This window comes from Neltuma alba, unplaced genomic scaffold (assembly GCF_004799145.2).
Source record: "Neltuma alba isolate B1F8T4 unplaced genomic scaffold, ASM479914v2 tig00000386_pilon, whole genome shotgun sequence".
Classification (NCBI taxonomy): Eukaryota; Viridiplantae; Streptophyta; class Magnoliopsida; order Fabales; family Fabaceae; genus Neltuma; species Neltuma alba.
Genome location: NW_021632030.1, coordinates 1 through 15,508, shown reverse-complemented (window position 1 = coordinate 15,508; position 15,508 = coordinate 1). Strand labels below are relative to the sequence as shown.

The window sequence follows — 15,508 nt, the reverse complement described above, 5'->3', positions numbered from 1 at the left end:
TAAAAGTATACTTTTTAAAGTTAAGGAACCAAACTAAAATCTTAGGTAAAATTAAAGAAGTAAAACTATACGCTAAACAAATATGTAATAAGGGAATTATGTTATTGCAGCCCACAAAATTTGACGTTATAAAATTAGAAAAGTAATAGTATACATTAGCAACAAAAATTTTGAAATTTCGATTTGCATCACTAATCAATTAGTGACAATTGTTTTTTTTTTCCGATGAAAAAAATTTCATCACTAATTAATTAACAACTAAAATTTCATTACCAATTCTTTGGGTCTTTTTTTATAATGACCACAGTAGCAAATTTTACATATTTTTTCTGGGTATTTTTCTGAAAATTTTCCAATATTATTTCACTCTTTTTTTTTTTTTTTTAACCAGCGATATTATTTCACTTTATAGATAGATATAAACTAAAGACATCTGCCGACCTCTATGTCCCCTCAAACGGTGCCATTTCCGTAGCTTTGAAGGATGTTATTAATACTATCAATGACACATTAAACAACACGCTTTTCCTTTTGCAAATTCCCAAATATGTTCTTCAAGCACACATTCTTATACCTTTTAAAATTAAAATTAAAATTAAAATTATCAATCAAATAGAAAATATCCTTAGGACTTACAAAATAATTTGCTTCTCAGCCTTACAAAATAATCTTTAATTACTATTATTATACACCTTTAAAATTCATTTAATTTGTAATCGCAATTAGGTCTTTATATTTTTAAATATTTTTTAATATGGTCAGTATGATTTTTCTTTTACCAATATATTTTTACTATTAATAAAGATTCATTTTCGCTATTCAGCTTTTCTTTTCATGTCATTTGTAAATTAGTAAATAAAAAGTATTTTAACATAAAAAAAACCTTTTAGAATATTTTTAACAAAATTAATAGTCTGGACTTAAGTATATATTTTTAAAATAGAGAGAAAGTCTGTGCAATTAGGATAGTAAAAGAAGTTAAAGTATTTTACTCTTTTTATTAAGTATCACTTTTAGAAGTTTTTATGTTCTAATTTATAAATCATTTTACAAAATTTATGAACCAATTAATATTTTTTCTTGTACTACTAGTATCTTTTTTTTCTTTGGCCAACCTTTTCAATTGGTATGGTTACTACGGATATTGTTAAGCGATGAATAATTATAGTAGAGAATGGAATTAAAAGCCATGAGTAAGACTAAATTAAAATTTATTATATTTAATTAAATATATTTTTGAAAAGATAGAATAATTTCAAGAATATCAAATAATTTTAATTCATTTTTTACTTATACATTACTTGTCCGGTTCTAAATATAAAAATGATTTTGTAGTATAAATTATATTATAAAATAAGTCTTATATTTAGAACTGAATAAATAATTTAAACATGGATGAGCTGGACAATAAATGCTTATTATAAGCCTTCACATCAACGAGTCACTTTTTACTACAGCTGTTTTTTATTTCCAACTTTTACTACTTCTGCTATTAATTAGGAAAAATTAACATTTTGAATTTATATGATCTTAATTTTTTTATCAGGAATTTACATGATTTTACTGAGTCTTTATAGCTTCTCAATTATAGATATTGGTCTTCATACTCATATTTTTTTGGTTTTCAAGAGAAAAGATGTTTAATGGCTGATGATGATATGACCCTCACTTAATATATACCTGAATTAATTTCAAATGGTCTGCCACAAGAATATTTTTTTCAGCTAAATCTTTATCACATAAATCTAAATAAAATTAAAATAAACAAATTTAGAGACGATGTATATACAAAAATACTTACATTAAATTCGTTATATCTATTATGTCAAGTTCTTTAATTATATATAATTGTGTGTCTTATTTTTAAAATACTGACATTAAATAACATTTAATTATAAATCCATGTGAAACTGAGAAAGGCAAGTGTCTATGTATAATTAAAGAACTTGATATGATATATATATGAGGAATTTGACCTAAATTTTGTCCTTATATATAAATATAATATATGAGAATAATATTTTTTATTTTTATCTTAAGAATAATTAATTTGATATTATTAATTTATTTTTAAAAAAATTATTTGTATTTCATGACAATTTACATCAAGCGTCCACTTCACCTTTAATTAAAAGGTTATGAGCACGAGAAATGTAAAAGATTATCGAAATCTGGTTAAAAATCAGGTAAAATTAACTAACAAATTTATTATTATTATGATGATCATCATCGTCATCGTGATGGTCATCATTTTGGGTCTTTAATTATTTTTTGCCGGCTTGGGTCTTTAATTATTATGATAGCATTTTCAAATAATGTTGGTGGGGCAGCAAGATGGGAATAAATTTATTGCTTATTCCTTTACATTTAAAAATGTCATATGATGATGGGTCAGTTGCTTCTGGTACACGAAAATATCATACAAAATTACGCACGAAAAAAAGTGACGATGATGCGTAGTTATTTATTTACCTAATATAATATTACTTATGATCATTTTACAAATATATGTATACTATTTATGATTAGGAGTGGTAGCTTTTTATAAATTATCTTATGTATTATATATAAGTGTACAAATGTACATATTTACAGTTGGCAGAAAAAAACAATATATTTTTATAGCCAAAAAATGAAATGGACAGATATCATATGAAGGTAAAGAAGTATTATTTATTTAATGATGATTGATCATGCACTAAAAATAATTATTATTATTTTTATTGAAAAACTTGTTTGGTTTTCTAAATTTATATCAAATTTAAATTTAATTTTTAAGTTTAAAAAATATATTTTTAATACTTTAAAAAATGACTACGTTATTAGATGCTAAAAGAATATACTTTAAATAATAATTCTTTTATTAATTATTTTTATAAATGCTTAAATTTCAAATATTTTAATAATTTATCATATACCTATTTTTTCAAGGGAAGATGACATAAAAATGATTCTTGAAGTGGAAAATTCTAAACTAATCACTAAAATAAGTAAAATTTCAGTTTTGGTATAGCTGATTAAATTAAGATTTTGAAATTTATTGAGATAACCATATTGCCTTTTAATTTAAAAAAAAAAGGGAAAACTAAACCCCAAGTCCTTATACTTTACATCAATTTTGAATTAGGTCCCCATAGATTGATTTGTTTGAATTGGGTCCTCGCACTTAGGTCCGTTAAGTATGTTGGTCCTTCAGCATTTAACACCGTTAATGTTAGGTGAAGTGGCTGAAATGTGAATGAGTTGGCTGCTGACTGTGCTGCCATTTGAATTAAAAAAATATGAGCTGTCACCATTCCCCTGCTGAATAAAAAAATATCTACAAACGTCCAAGATATTGACTGGTACAAAAAATTAAAAAATGCCCGCCGCTTTGCTATAACCTCACCGCCGACATCCAGAACATCATTCCCAGGAACAAGCATCCCTTGGATTCGTCTTCTAGGATGAAACCCGGGAAATTAACAGTGTCAAAGCAATTAAAATACAAAAGAGAAAGATAGAACCCTCGTCCGCCGCTTACTTCTAGATCTACCCTAGTACCTCCCTTCCTCCATCAAGACCATACAATCAACACGCCCTGGATCTACCAACATAAAAGCTGTGAGTTTGGGTTTTGATGGGTCTTGGGCTCGAAAAGAAGAATAGATATATGCAACTCTTGAATAATTTTCGCTTTAAATATGTAAGGGTCATGATTTCTGAACAATGGTTGTATTGGTTGATATTTTCAATGGTGGTTTTGATGAATAGGACAAAAGAGGACAAACATGAGTACCTGAGGTCTGAGTAATAGGAAGGTGTAAAATTTACAAAAAAGGGGGAAAAAACATCTTGGGCTCAATACAAAAATTAAAGCACAAAAGAAATTATGGCCTTCCCCTTTGCTATCATGAAGCTAAAGAAGACGGATTTAGTAGGTTTAAGGGAGTACTGTACGCAATAAGAAATGTCAGTTCACTCTTGCTCATGATTTTGCTATATGGCTTGGTGTATGGTTAGCCTGATTCTCCAGATTTCATCCTAGGATCTGAACATGAGGAGGGATGCTTGTCTGGCATTCATGATCTCGGCGGCGATGTTACAGTAAAGAGTGGCAGCGAAGATATGGACCTTATCTTGGGCATTCATGATTTTTTTTTTTTATGCACAAGGAGGGAAACAAGTCACAGGTTATGTGGATAAATATATTCAGCCAATTCAGTTAATATTAACGGTGTTAAGGATTCAGGGACCAACAGGTTTAACAAATTTTAGTGTGAGGGTCCAATTCAAAGAAACTAATCTATAAGGACCTAATTCAAAATTAATAAAAAGTATAAGGACTTCAGGATTAATTTTTAAGTTTAAAAAATATATTTTTAATACTTTAAAAAATGACTACGTTATTAGATGCTAAAAGAATATACTTTAAATAATAATTCTTTTATTAATTATTTTTATAAATGCTTAAATTTCAAATATTTTAATAATTTATCATATACCTATTTTTTCAAGGGAAGATGACATAAAAATGATTCTTGAAGTGGAAAATTCTAAACTAATCACTAAAATAAGTAAAATTTCAGTTTTGGTATAGCTGATTAAATTAAGATTTTGAAATTTATTGAGATAACCATATTGCCTTTTAATTTAAAAAAAAAATCATCAAACTCCCTTACTGGTCGGTCAGTTACTAGAGCTTTGGTAGCCAACAACTATTTTTTGGGAGCTTTTTTCAAATCCAATAACGTGATTGACAAGTTCTTTAATACTATCAACAAATTTGTTATGACAGTTAACAACAGGTTTTTCAAAAAATTCAAAAGGTGACATTTTTATAATTACAGTATCCCGATTAACAAGTCATGTAAAGATATTAATAACTCCCATAATAACATTGACCATGTGATCGAAGAGTTTTTTACACTTTGAAAGATTAGTCATTGTATCACAAATAGGGAATTTTTAAGTCCTGTAATGCGGTTAACAAATTTAGTACTACCTTTAACAATAGGCTTTCTAAAAAATTGAAAAAGTGGTATTTTTACAACTTTAGTAATGTAATTAATAAGTTATATAATGATATTAACAACTCTCATAATCTCATTAACAATTCTTATAACAAGTCATGTAATAATATTAACAACTTTTCATAACCATAATGATTGCTTAATAAATGAAAAAATTTTGTTGTACAACCTTCATAGGAAGTTGATATTACAAAACATCAACTTTCATAGGAAAATTTTGTTAATATCGTTATGAGAATTGTTAATATCGTTACATGACTTGTTAACTGTGTTATTAAAATGTTAAAAATGTCACATTTTGAATTTCTTAGAAAAATTGTTGTTCATTGCAAGACCAAACATATTAATAACTTTAAAAAACTTATTAATCATATTACCAAATTTGAAAAATTCTCCAAAAAATAGTTGCAGGCCAGCAGGTGCAGCTCTAATGACTAGCAATCCACCTAAACTCAATGACCACTGTTAGCACTGGAATTCAGACGACCAACTGATCAGTGATGGTCTTTGATTTTTTAAAAATAAAATAAAATCAAGGCAATATAATCATTTCAACAAACAAATTCGAAAAATCCCATTTGGTTAATTATGCCTAAACTAGATTTTTTTTTTTTTTATTTCAATGACCATTTGAGAATTCTCAAATTCAAGGATCATTTTTCTGTCATTTTCTTATTTTTAAATGCTTAAATTTTAAAATATAAAATATTACATTAAAAAATTAAAATTTATAACATGTTTTTTCACTATTTCAAAAGCAAAGTCATCATTTAAATTTATGAATAGTATTAATGATATTATGATTAAAAAATTAAAAATATACCTTTAAAACTTGAAAACTCTAAATTTAGATGATGAAACGTAGTCTAATAAATAACTACAAAAAAATTGTGCATATGTGATAGATTTCAAAGAGAGATTGAGTGTTAAAGTAATAATTAAATTAATTTAAAAAAGGGATGTTTAGGAGTGAGAAGATAAAATTCAAAATAAAGATCTTTTTTTTTTTTTTGGCCAAAAGATCATTTAGCAAATCAGGGAAGCGTTAAGTGACAAAGAAGGACTGGCCGTTACGAAAGAAAGCGACAAGCAGAAGCGCGGAGTCTGTGAAAGGTTCGTTACGCGGACCGTCTCCTTAAACTACGCCGTTTCGACGCGCTTTGTAATTGTCGCTTCTTTCTTTCGCTTCTTTCACTCATCTCGAAGATTCCACCATTGAGATCGTCAACTCCCTTGCCCTGTCTCCTTCTCCCGAGGAGCCAAATTCCCTGATTTCAGATGCCCAGGTCATTATTCCTTTTCTCTAATTTGATTTGACTTTTTGCGGGCTTTCGATTTTTTTTCCTGGGTTATTTGAATTTTTATGCTTCCTCCGTTTTTTATTAATTCTCTCTCTGTGTGCTGTCTCTTCTCAGATCCTAGATGCGATCTTTTACGTTTTGAATTGTATCTTGATTCGATGACCGTTGGGGTGGAAGAAGGGGGGAGATTTATTGTATTTTATACTGATTTGTTGTTGCTCTGATTTGAAGAATGGTCGTTTTTCTTTGTTGGTTCTTATTCTAGGTGAGGAGAATTACCGGATGTGTTGTGTCCTCTTCTTTAATCTAGTTGGTATGGTCTTTTCACCATCGTGTTTGGTGACACAGTGCATGATTTAGTTTGAATAAATCTTTAACTTCACTACTAAGATGGAATTGTGATTGAAAATACATTTCCTCGAATTGAATAGTGGTTGTGCATTGGAGCTTTGCTTACAATCAATATTTGTTTCTTTCATAGGTGGAACATCTGTATTTCACGGCATTAGCTTTTGAGGTTTTTTAAGCTAAAAAATATACACACACAGCCTGGCACTGTCGTGATAACATTTTGAGTTACGCGAGTCTTATTTTATCAGCATCACTTTACTCAATTGAGAAGTTAAATGTGCCCTTTTTATTTCTTTGAGATCACTGAATTAGAGAAATTCCGTGGTCGATTGCAGGGAATTTCTCTTGAAATTGCTTGCTTGAAAGTTGGCAATGGATTAGATTGATGTACAATGCAGAGATCACGTAAAGCTTTTCTGCAGAGAAGAGCTTTAGAGAAGGCTGCTGGCGGAAGAAGCCATTTGTATAATGTGTCGCTGTCCTTGGTTTTTATTTTATGGGGGCTAGTATTCCTCTTCAGCTTATGGATCAGCCGTGGTCATGGTTTCAGAGGTATGGTCGACTTTTTCTTTTGCTTTTTTTTTTTTTTTTTTAATTTGAATTAGCAAGCTAATGCTTGCGGAGCGGATCGAAGCCGCGACCTGTTGCACCCAAGGCAACTAACGTGCCACTACACCAGACTGCCGATTGTCTTGTTGTATTGTTAATTGTGTCAGTGATTTATATTAATCTAAATGTCACCTACTCCTGTGTTTCGTGTAATGATGATATGAGAAATTGCACAAGGATCAGTAGTAAGAATTTCCGACTAAATTTTTCCAATGAATAGGTGTTAACGTTGGAACATACATGACGGAGCATTGCATAATGTTCTAGCTTATCTTAGCTTGTTGCCTAATGTGATCATGAGAGACAACATATCCTGTAGACTGTAGAATACGTGATGCTGTTAAACTTTAAACCAGATCTCGTCAATGAGGACTTAGTAATATCAAAAATATTCCACCCTTTTCTTTATTTTTGACGTGCACCCTGGAGATTTTATATCTTGGAGGCGTTTATTTAATGTCATAGCATATAGATATTCGCTGCTATATGTGTTTCCCGGTAATTCTATCTTGATTTGTGTACCTAATGAGTTCTTGTATTCAACTTCATGCTCAAATTTGACGGCCGTACAGGATTCTAAGTTGTTGTAGAATGTCCTTCAGGTGTTGTGGTAGATTCTGGTGGTAGAAATGATTGTCATTTGATAGCTGGAGGATTGTTTGACTTAGAAAATTCTTTACTGGCATCTGGCACTCTGGCAGTTATCTTCAATGCTGTGTTATATTATTATGATTTGGGACCCTCATGGGTCACCTCATACTATTTAGTCAGAGTTCTGTTTTTGGTCTGTAAACAATACTATTGAGTTCATTGATCTGGGGTTAGGTGGTCTAGGACAAATTGAAGCAAGACAGTGCTTGGTCTTTGTTTCGATGAGTTCTTAATGATTTCAAGAATAATAGTGCTTGGCAGGTTAGGAAGCGAGTGGGTAAGATATCAATGTTGATAAGAAAATGAAGAGTAACTTAGCCTTCAAACAAGGGTCCTTTTGCAAAATACCTAAGAGATGCATGATGTATTTTAGTAGGCTACTTCTCTGAAAATAACTCTGTTAGTTATCTTTGATAGCCAGATTCATCAGTTAATGAGGACTGGTAAATAGAACTTTGGGATCAAGTAGACCAAACTTGTACTCCAATTTTTTTTGTTTTTTTAAAACCAAGTACTGCCAGTTGAATAACTGTGAAATAATAGAAAGAACTTAAGCAAAAGCCCACGAGACTAAATCACATAACTAAATGACTACGTACTTGACCACTAAACCCAAACAGTGGAATTTCTAAGTACCCCTGAAGGATGCATCTATTTTAAGCAATTTCAGCTTACTCATCACTTATCGGACCAAATTATAATATTTCCATGATAAAACACAAACCTTATGACCCTGTAGCTTGCGTCTTATTGTTTGCATGCATGTTATATGTTGTACCAAAAAATCCAGTATTTTTTGGCAATTATGTTGGTATGGTATCTCTAGGGCACATTTTCACCCTTATGGCTACAGTTATTTCCTTGGAATTGGACTGGAGGAAAACTTGCTTTTGTAATGAAAACTTGTATGGGAGAATTTTCCTGCTCCATGGCTGAATTTATTCTTACCTGTCAACTCATAATCTTTGGATGTAGATGGACCTGAAGAGCTTCCTGCTGGGGAATCAAATTGTAGCGAAGAAAACCACAAAAATGGTGAAAAGTCCAGGTCTATAATTGAATATTTGATTAAAGAGACAAATGCTTACCATCCTTTTGACGCTATCTGCTTGGGTGGCACTAAGAATGATGCCCTTAGTAATGATTCACTCCCTGCTGATGAAAGCAAAAAATATGCTTCGCCTGATGAGAAAGAAAAGTTTGCATCTCCTGCCAGAGAGCACCTTGGAGTTGATATCTCTGAAAAACAAGAAAATAATTTGTCAAAAGCTGATCAACTTTCTCAGGCTGTGCCTCTTGGTCTCGATGAATTTAAAAGCAAGGCATTTAGTTCTAAAACCGCATCTGGTACAGGTCCAGCGGGGAGTGTAATACATAGAGTTGAGCCTGATGGTACAGAATACAATTACGCATCAGCATCTAAGGGGGCAAAAGTTTTGGCTTCTAACAAAGAATCCAAAGGAGCATCTAATATTTTAGGAAAGGACAAAGACAAATATCTTCGAAATCCATGTTCTGCAGAAGAAAAATTTGTCATTATAGAGCTTTCAGAAGAAACCTTAGTAGATACAATTAAAATTGCCAATTTTGAGCACCATTCTTCGAATTTAAAAGAGTTTGATCTCCATGCCAGTTTGGTCTATCCAACTGATGCTTGGATTAAACTTGGGAATTTTACTGCATCAAATGTGAAGCAAACTCAGACTTTTGTTCTTTCTGAGCCAAAATGGGTGAGATATCTCAAGTTAAATCTTCTAAGCCATTATGGATCAGAATTTTATTGCACGCTGAGCGTAATAGAAGTTTATGGTGTGGATGCTGTTGAGAGAATGCTGGAAGATTTAATATATAAGCCAGATAGTCCATTTGCACCTGCAGAGAGCAATGGTGAAAAGAGAGCAGCATCACTTCATCCAAACCCTGCTGAGGGAGAAGAGGTGCAACGAAATACGATCAGAGGGATGAATTCTGAACCTGATACAGAAATCTCTTCTGTGAACAATGAAGCTGTAAATAGTAATGTGCCTGATCCAGCTGAAGAAATACGCCAACAAGTTGGCAGGATGCCTGGGGATACTGTTCTCAAGATTCTGATGCAGAAAGTCCGTTCTCTAGATTTAAATTTGTCTGTTTTGGAGCGATATTTGGGGGAATTAAATTCTAGATATGCCAATATTTTCAAAGAGTACGGCAAAGACATGGGGGAAAACATAAATATTACAGAAGATTAAAGAAGATATTAGAAGTCTCCTTGACCAACAGGATGCTATCGTATGTTAAACTCACCCTAGATAACGATTTCATTATACATAATTTAGAAAATCACTATTCAAATTTATATTCATTTTGGAAATGTTTTGTTGCTCTTGCAGACCAAGGAAGCCAGGGATCTGCAACGATGGAAGTCCCAGTTTTCTATGCAGTTGGGTCATCTTGCTAAGGACAATGCAGTTCTGAGGTAAGAGTTTGCTATCATTTTCGGAACGCTTCAGTTTAAGGATGCAATACAAATATAACCATCAAAGTAGCGGTGTAGTACCCTCAAAATATGCACATAGATTAATTTCCTTCATCTACCTAACTCGATCTTTCAACTCTTTCCTCTCTCCCCATCTTATAATATATCCCTTATATTGAGATGAAAAGAGTTGAAATATTTTTGGAGGAAAAAAAATAAAAAGGAATGAACAAATTCTAAGGGCAGGGCTGCTGCTCGCTGCTGATTTTGATTCGGGAGTTATTTTATTGCCAATTCTATTTTCTACCCAAAAAAAAATTGGAAAACTTCATTGCCAAGAGTAACGTAATTTTAACTTTCCAGTATTGGATGCAGTTCTACTATTTTTCAGTTGATGTGATAGAATGTGTTGATCCATGAAAACTGTTTGAATAATGTGATAGCTAGGTTAAAGGATATTCGCCCCAACAACCAATTTGACAGTGCTTATAAATTATAATTATACTAGCCAGCTGTGTTACTTAGTTTACGTAATTTTGCAATTTGAAGATCCCACCAGAACTGCCACTGCACTTCGGTGATCCCATGCTCGTCCCTCTCTGTTCCTCGCTCACTAGAAATTTTCCACTTTTCTACAGATGTGGATCAAACTTAGGCGTAATTCCTTACATCTCTGAAATTAAGTTTGTTGATTAAAACATGATAGATATATAATTCTCTGGGTATATAATTTAATTGAAAATGGATAACTGTTTGCAAAAATCGTCCAGCTCTTATGTATTAGAGAATCATATATTTGTCATGTTTACTTGAACCTTGATAGCAAATATATGAGTAGCAGTACATAAAATCTTTTCACGCTCAAAGACAATTCTCGATATATTTTTATTAAACATCACAACAGTTAATTACTTCTGGAAATTTTGAACATGCAAGTCATGAGGGCATGATACTGTAGGTTAACCTAGAACTCTGCTTGTAGTTGCTCTCTTCTTATTTACTTGAATTTATTTTGTTCTGCCACTTGTGGGCAAAACATTACTAAAGGAGGATATTCTTCGGGGGACTGGATGCATTTTGATATTACTAATGCTTGTCACGCAAGACATTATAAAGATTACATGATCTTCTGTCTCTTAATGCTGTTACTCTGTATCATCATAAGTGAAAATTATTCATCTTCTATTCCTTAAAAATGCAGAGCTGAGGTTGAAAAGGTCCGGGAGAATCAGAGGTTTTTGGAGAACAAGGGTTTAGTTGTGTTTTTTGTGTCCTCTACATTTTTGCTAATAGCTATAGTGCGGCTATCTGTGGATATAACAGTGAGCGTGTATAGAATAGTGATGAGTGTTGATAGAACAGGTAAATCTGGGAAATTTTGTGCGACTAGCTCTTCCTGGTTTTTACTTTTATTGAGTTGTAGCATTATTGTTTTCATATTAACTTCATAATAATTTAATTTCAAGATTTTGTGGCCAGATTTTGAATTTCTTCAGTTAAATTTTATTTACAGTTTTCAATTAATTACACGGGATACTCTTGAGGCAAAATTCGTAAAAGTACGTGCTCTGATTTTACAGATTGTGTCCAGATTTTGAATTTTCCTTTTGTTTTTTTTTTAAATTCACTTTTAGAGATTAAAAAGAGATGTGTGGATATAGTACCTCTTGGGTAGCTTCTTGATATGGATAAAAATATAATTATGTCAAAATTAAATATTAATTTATTTTAAAGAATAAAAAATCAAAAATAATAAAATGTGAGTTCCAGGCATTTTGGAAGTTTGAAAAAGGAGTAATTACTAATTGGGCCGTATGAATTACAGGTGTTGTTACAAATTTTATAAGGATTAAGATGAGTTTAGCACCTAAAATATTTTGTTCAATATATTTAGCATCTTAATTATTTTTTCAGGTGCATCCAGGATTCTGAATTATTTTGTGGAGTAATTTTGTTCTTAAATTATTAATTTTTTTCGTAAGTAACTGTACTTTTCAAGTATAATTTCATGAGCAATTTTAGGGTGTTGAGTATGGTTCAAAAAGTATTCTAGAGTGCTAGATGAATTATCAAATATTTTAAAGTACTGGATACACCTAAAAAATATTTTAATGTGCTAAACATACCACAAAATGTTTTAAGATACTGGACTCATCTAACTATTTATCTGACAATATTTAGGGGTGTTGGATCTATTTTAGCTTAAATGAATATTGCATATTGATATATTGATTCTTGATATGATGAATAATTTTCCCGTTATTATGTACAAGTTTTGTTTGCCTAGAATAAGGGGTGGAAGTGGACCACAGTTAGCCTTCTTAAAACTAAAACTCAGCTTAGGCTTAAATTTTGGCTTATTTCTAAGCTTATTTAGGTAAACAAACCAAGCTTATTCTCATAAAACCTAGCTTATAGGCTTATAGACCTGGTCCATTTTCTTTCTGTTTTTTTTTTTTAATTTGGGCTATCATATATAATATAATAATTGTTATCCTTTAAATTTATTCTTATTTTGGTTTTAATCTTTCAAGTTTAAAACTATAGGTTTTGGTTCTTCAATGGGCAAAATATTTCAATTTTTATTAGATTATACATACTAATACTTTAAATGAAAAGGAACTTACGGGACCAAAACCAAAATGAGAACAAAATGGAGGGATCAAAAATTGTATTAACCTTAATATAATCTAAATTAATTTTATAAATTATTTTTATTACTAACTTTGATTTGATCCTAACTTTCATATCACAATATTCATACATAAGATCAATTCTTTCATTTATCAGTCATTCACCTCTACATTTTTTCTTCTTTTCGACCGCTTAAAAGATGTCAACATTATCTCACTCCCTTTGCCCTTGTTTGCATTGTCTGTTAAGGTATAACAATTGTTACAAGTTTATTTTGATGATACCTAAATAAAATATTACAATCTCAATAAGAAGAATTTACCACAATTTTTGCGAGAAAAAGATGTAAAATCCAGTTTTATGTTACTTATTGCGCTTGATTGATTATTTCTCTTTAGTCAACAAATAATTGTTTTTTTTATTATTTACACTTGTTTGAATAACCATTATTACTATACATTCTTTTCTTTTCAACATAAGTTTCTAAATCGGTTTGAAGAATTTTATCTAAATACGGAGGTATAGACTTTAAAACTTATTTAAAAGCCTACATTTTAAGTTAGACTTTAAAAAGACTTCAAGCCTTTTGATTTAAAAAAAATAAAAAAATCTTTGTGCAAGCTTAGGCGTTGAATATTTACAACCTCTAGTCTTTAATATAATAATTAATAGACTAATTTGAGTAGATTAAAAAAACTAATCATATTAATTATTTGTAATAAATAAATATTGTCTTTCTTAAAATATCTTTGCTAATCAAATGTATTGAGTAGAACTATCATCATTACAAAGATTATCTTTTAAAAAAATGAACAAATATTAAAAACAGTGAATTGGATTTTTATATTTAATACCAAAATAAAAATCAAATAAGATTTTATAGTAACAACCGGAGACAGTATTATAAACCATGCTTATTTAACTAAAGCCTCACCTTACCTATTTTCATCCCTAACCTTGAAACAGAGTGAATCTATTTATATCATAACCGCACAACACGCTCATTCACTTGTAAGCGATAATCGACTCATGATTTTGGACTATTTGGCACTATATTTATTTTTCAAAATTTGGGCCAAAAATTTTACAAAGCATTTTGTCACCAGCACCCCTACTTTTTCATGCATACACGGGGAAAAAGAAAATCTAATTGACAAGATAAATTGAATTATTGCACTAACAAAACTCATACAAATAAGAAAGAATCCAAAAAAAAAAAATCTTTGAATTTCAAAATGCCTTATTTGTTACACTTTAATAACAATTGACAACATTTGAAAAGAAAATAATAACTTATTTTATAGTTATTCCTGATTGAGATTTTAAAATTTTAGAATTATTTTTTGGAATTTTTCCTGCAAATAATTGAACAAACAAAGAAACCATAAAAAATCTTCAATTGCAGAGGGAAATCTATTTCTCAACTCTGATATCAACAGACAAACAAGATTATATACTCTTTCCTATTTCAGAGAATCCATTCCGGCTAAACTTTCAATCACATTTGTAACTAGAATTATCATCAAAAGGGAAAAAAATCAATATCCTTCCAAAATCTGCAAAAGTTCAATTTGCTTCAGATTTCCCAAATTGCAAAAGGGAGAAAACAGATGGAGGAAATGTGTCATAAGAAACCTGAAAATCAAAATGTTTTAATAAGAGCATTAGAGGAAATTGCTCATGGAAAACAAATAGGAACAAAGAGAAATGAAATGGGAGTGTTAACCCATGAAAGAACTTTGTTGTGAACAACTCAAAATCACACACACACATCAATATTTTCTTTACTTGTATTTGTAAAAACCTTTGAACTGGAGACTATGACAGATCAAGTAGCAAATTAAATCATATGTTACTAAAATTCTGTATTAAAGAAACATGTACCCCTATCATTTTAGTCAGTCAGGACATGCTTTTGCAGCATGAAAATAAACTCTTCATCATCATAAATATGCATGACAGAACATGCTTTTACTCTTATTCAGCCGGAAGCTTTTACTCTTATTCATCTTATTACTCAAAACTTGGATGAAAATCCACGATTCCAATCAAATCATGGAACAAAAACAAAAAGAAAAAGGAGGGAAGTTAGCTTACATTAAATTTCTGAATCATCCATTAGAATCGTAATATATACAACAAAAACACATGAATGTCTTACATGAATCATTCTCTTGACACCATCATCCTCCCTCTGGGAAGCTGCCTCTAATGATCATAAATTTATACCTACAACATGAACATAATTCCAATTATATTATTTAAAATTAAAAATTTATGGAAAAGAAGGAACTATTCCCTAGCTGAGAAGTAGAAGATCGCCTGTGTGAATTTTTAAGCAGAGACATCTTTATGTTCTGCAAGATTAGTTGCATTGTTGTACTTCAAGCAAGAGAAGTGTGAACATCATGGAGATATTGGTACACACAACATTAACTCTATTAAATGTAATCAACATGGCATACTAATCAGAACATTAAAAGGGAAGATCA

General features: G+C 30.7%; 1 protein-coding gene and 1 long non-coding RNA gene across 2 annotated transcripts; one reads left to right on the top strand and one right to left on the bottom strand.

The window, feature by feature from the left end:
• The first annotated feature begins 6,558 nt into the window (after positions 1 to 6,558).
• On the top strand, positions 6,559 to 11,875 carry LOC114730649 (SUN domain-containing protein 4-like). The gene is given in 6 exon segments (XM_028917790.1): positions 6,559 to 6,626; positions 7,000 to 7,216; positions 8,900 to 10,136; positions 10,138 to 10,195; positions 10,297 to 10,382; positions 11,584 to 11,875. Coding segments are annotated over 5 exon segments (1,791 nt in total). The 5' UTR covers positions 6,559 to 6,626; positions 7,000 to 7,056; the 3' UTR covers positions 11,834 to 11,875.
• A 2,521-nt stretch (positions 11,876 to 14,396) lies between these two features.
• On the bottom strand, positions 14,397 to 15,309 carry LOC114730749 (uncharacterized). The gene is made up of 2 exons (XR_003738856.1): positions 15,178 to 15,309; positions 14,397 to 14,651 (listed from the first exon to the last, which is right to left on the bottom strand). It is a non-coding gene; the product is annotated as an uncharacterized LOC114730749 (long non-coding RNA).
• Positions 15,310 to 15,508: the final 199 nt, after the last annotated feature.